Genomic DNA, 6,423 nt, shown 5'->3' with positions numbered 1-6,423 from the left:
CTTCCATAGTTCCTTCTTATTCAAATTTATGAATTTTATCAAAATTATTTGACGGTTAATTTGTACATTGATCAAAGTTATTTTTTAGCAAAACTTTATTTCATTAAAATTAATAAATTGATGAAGATCTTAATACTTGTTTTTTTTTTTTTTTTTTTTAATTAGTGGACAAATCAATGAAAATGAACTAAGGGTAAAAACTCTAACACTTGTTTAAAATTTAAGATGCAAAAATTGGTTCCCCCCCAACCCAAAAAATATATTACTAATATGCCTATTCTATTTGAACCTGAGGGAAGAGAAAAAGGCTTGTCAACTGATTTTTCTCTCATCATTTTATTGATAACAAATCATTTTCTTACAACTTTTCAATGATATCAATTTACTTGAACAAATACATCTTTTCTCCCATCATTCAGTCTAAAATGGTTATAGATTCAGCAAATAAAACGGCTTGACATTCATCTCTGCCCATTCTCTTGTCTACTCTAGAAGTTAATTTAATTACCTATCCTACCAATCCTCACTTATTTCTGCTCATTTTCTTCTTCTTTTTCTTTTTTCTTTTTGCTTTCCTCTCTGTAGGAGAACCAATATAAAGCAATTCACATTCCTTGATTATCCAGCAAACATGAGCATCATCTTTTGGAATTTTATCAAGCAAAACTTTTGCAGATTCTACAGCCCCAGATGCTAAAAGAGCTTGATACATCCTGCAAAAATTGCCCCATGGACGAGTTAGGTGAACCGAACTGTTAAAGCTCGACGAAAACAACAAGTTAGAGAAAAGGCTCACAGGAAAGGAACATAACAAGCAACAGCATCACAGTCTTACCTCAAGTAAGTAATGGCATTGTAAGGGAGGCCAGCATGTTTATATTCTTTCCAGATAAGGCGAGAGCTTTCTGCATCTCTGTCATTAGCACAAACGCCAAGCAGAAAATCGAGGCATCTCCGTGGAGGAGAAAGACCAAGATCGTTCTTTATAAATTGAAGCAATTGAAGGCCTGTTTCTAAATATGTAGGCTCAGACTCTGCAATGAAGGAAAAAACCTAGAGATACAATAATGAGTTGTAAGTTAATGTTTTGAGATTTATCCCATATCGGAAACTCATAATATGGTTATAAGACTTGATCAAGTTCTGCCAAAGTGGGTTTAGCTCAATGGTATTGGCATGCGCTCCGATCCAAGAGTCAGAGGTTCAATCCCCTACCCTCACAATAGTTTTACTTAAAACAAAAAAAAAAACAAACAAACAAAAAAAAAGACTTGAGCAAGTTTTGCAAAGGAAGAGTTAGCTAATTGTATTGAATCATCTGTGTTTGCCTCCTAGAAAGCAATTACAAGGTCACATTTAGGGTGAGATTGAGATGACTTCAAAAAAAGAGTTTTATGTGAAATCACTCCTGTAAACATCTTTGAGTAGTCCCTCAACAAAAATATTGAAAAAGCGCTTCTAATGGAGAGTCTTGCATAGCAAATACAATGGGAAAGGAATTAACCAACCTCATCAAAAGCCACTCCCATAATCCCTTCATCATTACCGCATCTGTAACTGAGCTGCTTCAATAGATCAACAGTTGAACTACCAAAAAGATAGAAAGCAATGATTCTTTATATACCAAATTCTCTTTCATGGGAGAATAATAAATCTAAAAATTAAATCATCCAAATAAGCAAGGAATTTGCCAGGATGAACCTCAGATCGTGGTGTTTTACAGAAAACAAGATAATTCTGCTGCAACAATTTACCCAGTCATCAAAATCATGATGCAAATCACCAAGTAACTGAAGCAATCTATTCAACGACCCATCAAATGGATAGTGCGTCTGAAAACGAAAGGGAATGCTGTTTAGTCTACAAAACTAAGGAGGAAATGATCATCCATTAGGACCATTACGAATGTTCAACTTACAATAAGACTGATAACAGCTTTGGTCTCCAAATTACATCCAGCTTGTTTCATTTCATCATAAATTTTCAGGGCATCAGCCGTTTGGCCATGTGAAGCAAGAGCAGAAACTAGCACATTTCTAATTTCATTCAAGTTCTTGACTGGTATTCCTTCATCCGATATAACCTACAAGATAAAATGACGTCTAAATAATCTTATATTGCATACTGCACACTTCAGGCAACTCTTGTGGAAATTTTCGTATATATAAAAGCATGGACCTCCAGATCAAGCACCTGTTTTGCCTTCTCAACTTGTCCATGAGCAGCATATGCATTCACAAGCGCCATGAAAATGTGCTTCGTCACTTGAACTCCAGAACTCTTCAGTTCTTCATAATACTGCGGGAAGAAAGGTGGCTTCTTTTTAAATTCATACAATGCTTGGCTTTTACAGCTTAACAGTAAAGTGAATAATAATCAGATAGGAAAAAACAACGTACTAAGGCTTCGTTGTTTTTTGTTTTTATTTTATAAAATTAAGCCTATGGACACTACTTCCATCTTCAAATTTCTTCCTTTGTTATCTACTTTTCACCGATGGTTTAAAAAACTAAGCCAAATTTTGAGAACTAGAAAAAGTAGCTTTCAAAAAGTTGTTTTTGTTTTTGGAATTTGGCTAAGAATTCAACCATTATATTTAAGAAAAATGCAAATCATGGTAAGAAATGAAGATGAAATAAACTTAATTTTCAAAAACAAAAACAAAAAGTCAAATGGTTACCAAACAAGACCTAAGTGATTGGTACAAAGCATAGTTTGTTAGGCATTTAGATTAGTTATACGGGATAGTCAATACAAGCATATTAACTATATATGGTCAGTTGGCAGCTTACCAGAGACCCAACTGTGAAAGAGGAGTTTACGGCGCGGATTGGAACTAGGACAGGAATATTATAGATAAAATTAAGGGATTGAAAAGGATGAAGAGCGTAAAAGGGAAAAAATGATAAGGATATTGAAGAGCAATGGTAAAGCGTCAATAATAATTGACACGGAGAAAAAGAAAATTAGAAATATGAAGGAATGAATTCCAGAAGAGAGGCGACTTTCTATTCGCAATGGAAAACTCACATTGAAGTTGACCTATGCATTAGTTCAAGAATAAAGTCCCATTTAATATCCATCAACTTAAAAGAAACATTAATAAAAAATAAATAAATAAAATAAAAAATTGTGTGCTGGAAAGAGACACAATGCATAATCATAGGTCAAATTATATAAATTAACAATTGAATTAATTTTTTTTCGAGTACAACAATTAGAAGGTGGAAGATTCGAACCTCTAACATCTTGTCCAAGACTTAAGAATGTATCCCCTTGTATTAGTTGAACTATGCTCAAGTTAATAACAATGAAATTAAATTACTTTATGAAATAAAGATAAAATTCTAAATCACAATACTCCAAATTTTGCTTGTCAAAACCTGCTTGATATAACGTATACAAAAATTCAAATTATCCATATTGCAGAACTTCGTAAGAATGCTAGCTAGTTGTGGTTCGAAACTAGGATGAATATTCTTGATCACTTTATTTTTCCTATCGTCTACACTTCTATTCTCCCTATCATTTTGAGAGGCTTTTAGTATGTCAAATACTTTAGTGATATTAGACTAGGTTTAACAAATCCTTGTATTCAAGAACTGGAGGAGAAAAACATCAAGTACGAAAGGCAATAATTGTTTTTCGAAAGGCATAAAAACTAGGCAAATAATATCAACGTGTTTTAAAATTTGGTCACAAGCAAAATTAGAAATAAAATTTGAAGAATTCTGTTATACCTTGACAATATCCTCCTCACATTCAGAATTGCTGATCAAATAGCTGAAAGTCAGGAAATCTGGTTGTACACCCGCAAGTTCCATTTGCTTGAGAACCTTAAATCCATCAGAAGTGTTCTTCTGCAGAGTACTTGGAAGAATTAATTATAGGAGTCCAGATTAATACCGTTAAATTTGGAGGGAATAATTTCTCATTAAACAAAAGATCCAAAAATGGATAAATATAACACAAGAAAATTTCTGCTGAGGAAACTAATAATAAATGGAAAAAAAACAATTAAAAAATAAAAGACTAATATTAAAAACTAAACACAATTATAAGTTCAACTGCATCTTCCCTTTCTTTATCTACACCGAACCATGTCTCGATTAACCAAGCACCAGCAAATGGGTTTCAGTTGGCACCTCTTCGTTTCCAGCGACACCCCCGACAGCAACAGGCCCACCATAAAACCTCTCCAGAGAAAAGGAAATATCCTACTGGTATAAGGCTATCAACATTCTTATTAGCCCTAAAGAAGACTTCATCCATAACCCTCTCCAGCATCTTCTTCAAACTCAAGAAGCCCTCCACCCAAGTCAACCACCAAAGAGACAACGCCTTTAGTTCTAAGGAAAGGGGACATACAAGTTCGTGATCCATCATCCAGAGAATGCCAATCTCCAGCCCTCAACTACGGACTTAAAACCCCATTTGGAATTATATTTTCAATTTTTGGAGTTCGACATTGAATTAAATTTGATTAGATAATTAAGTTTATATTTAGTGATTTGGATTTGTGGATTATTTTTGTGGGAGATTGAGAGGTTAAAGCGGAAAAGGAAAAGAAAAAAATATATATATGTATTTTGGGTGTTGACTGGTCAAATTAGGGTTTGCCTTAATTTTAAAATATATATATATATATAGATAGATAGATAGATAGATAGATAGATTTAAGGTTTAAATAAATAAATAAAAGAAATTTAGTTTTTCCCTCCTCTCCACACCTACAGCTGTGAGTCCCTTCCCCCCAATCCACAACTTTTTCTTCTCTTCCATTCGCAATTGTGCACAACCCTCAACCCCCAGATCCGCCACCCACACGAGAAGCTCCAAATCTGTCATCCCGCGCCACTCCGACCATGCCAGCCGTGGGTTCTCTCAGGTGTGACCTAGCGCCGCTCGTTCCGCCGTAGTTTCAGATCGCATCGTGATCCAGCTGCAGCCCACTTGATCTCCAGCCACGATCTCCAGCCGCCTCACTCACCTGCTAGCGCCACCGCTAGAGTCTAGCCGCCTGATCTAAAGCCGCGACGCTGTCCACAGTCGTTCGTAGCCGGTGCTCGACGTGGCCGTTCGTGTGGGTTTTCGTCGGGTCGTCCGTTCGTTGCAACGTCCGCCTTTTGGTCTGCCGCACTCATCCACCGCCGACCGTTGGTCACTGCCACTGAGTCATCACTTTACATTGCCAGATTTTCAGAGTTCGACGTGTTTTGGTGAGTTGATGAGATTTCATTGGGTTGTTTCCGATCTACTGGTATGTGGTTAGTTTAATTGATTTTCAAGTGTGTCCATGGTAGGTTGGTTTAATTTCAGTTTTCTCACACCGCCTTGATCATAGATTTAATGTTCTGGAAGAATTCGAAGAATTTTGAAGAAATTATCAGCAAGGTTGGGTCTACAATCGGTGAGTTTTGTTGGATTCTTGTTTAATGGCAGATTACCCATTAAGCTTTGCGCTGGTTTAAGTTTGTTACTCACAATGCTTGTGTTAGATTGGAGCTTTGAAGGACTTTGAGGCACTGTTCAGAAACCGTTGGGTTTTTGTAGGTTATCTTAAGTTTAATTGTTGGGGAATTTAGTCATTGTCTTACTGGTGATTTGTGCATAGGCTGGACTACTTGGTGGACGTCTTTGAGTGAAATCTTGGATTGATCTTGTTTTGACCTCCATTTGGGTAAATGGTTTAAGGATAGTTGAGGTAAAGTGTGTTGGAAATTTATACTTTATTGGATGAAACTAATTATGGTTTATGTTTTAGGCTTTGGATTGAGAAGTTTGATAAACAAAGGCACAAAATCGTTTGGATTTACTCTAAGTCAAGTGATTTACTATTGGTTCACACTCGAACCCAAATTGATGTTAAGACTGTGATTTCACTGAAAGCATGATTCTATTTTGATGGGTTGAATTGCTATGACTTGCTATGGTTGGACTATTGAGGATGTTCTGGAAACTTGTGTTTATGTTACGGAACATATGATATTATGTGAATGATTTACTACCTTTGAATGATGGATGGACTGCTGAGACTGTTCTGGAAACTCTTGAGTGAGTATGTTTGAAGATTATGATTACATGCTTATGACTATGTTAGACTGATGGTGACTGTTAGCATTCCTAACGAGCTGTGTACATCCCTTGTGTATGTTTTGGCATCCTTATGGGATCGCCACCTATATTTATGATTTTTTTTTTTTTTTTGTCTCTTGTCTTCAGGTTTGCCCCTTATGCCTATGTTGGGATGCACATTTGTCTTGTTAAGAAGACTAACCTGTACACCTAGTGGGCCCAGTAGTGGGTCACTTACTGAGTCTTTTTATACTCAATCTTTTCTCTACATGTTTTTTTTTCCAAATAGAGGTAAAGATAGACTGGCGAATAACAAGAGAAATCTGTGACAGAGCCATTGGGACTTAA

General features: G+C 35.9%; 1 protein-coding gene across 2 annotated transcripts in view; it reads right to left on the bottom strand.

Annotated features, from left to right (window-relative positions):
- Positions 1 to 309: 309 nt before the first annotated feature.
- The window catches only part of LOC120085733 (pentatricopeptide repeat-containing protein At4g04790, mitochondrial-like), a 35,388-nt gene continuing 29,274 nt past the window's right edge, over positions 310 to 6,423 (bottom strand). The window contains exons 10-16 of one of the 2 annotated variants that reach the window (XM_039041900.2): positions 3,741 to 3,860; positions 2,194 to 2,298; positions 1,919 to 2,083; positions 1,702 to 1,832; positions 1,509 to 1,587; positions 836 to 1,053; positions 310 to 713 (exon numbers count right to left, since the gene is read on the bottom strand). In XM_039041900.2, the coding sequence (XP_038897828.2) occupies positions 524 to 713; positions 836 to 1,053; positions 1,509 to 1,587; positions 1,702 to 1,832; positions 1,919 to 2,083; positions 2,194 to 2,298; positions 3,741 to 3,860 (1,008 nt within the window). In that variant the 3' untranslated portion in view covers positions 310 to 523. The remainder of the gene's footprint in view (positions 714 to 835; positions 1,054 to 1,508; positions 1,588 to 1,701; positions 1,833 to 1,918; positions 2,084 to 2,193; positions 2,299 to 3,740; positions 3,861 to 6,423) is intronic. The other variant, XR_016532248.1, reaches the window with a different exon arrangement.

The sequence above is a fragment of the Benincasa hispida genome, chromosome 9 (assembly GCF_027475165.1).
Source record: "Benincasa hispida cultivar pf3 chromosome 9, pf3_genome.v1.1, whole genome shotgun sequence".
Taxonomy (NCBI): domain Eukaryota; kingdom Viridiplantae; phylum Streptophyta; class Magnoliopsida; order Cucurbitales; family Cucurbitaceae; genus Benincasa; species Benincasa hispida.
This window is presented reverse-complemented; position numbering and strand designations above follow the sequence as displayed.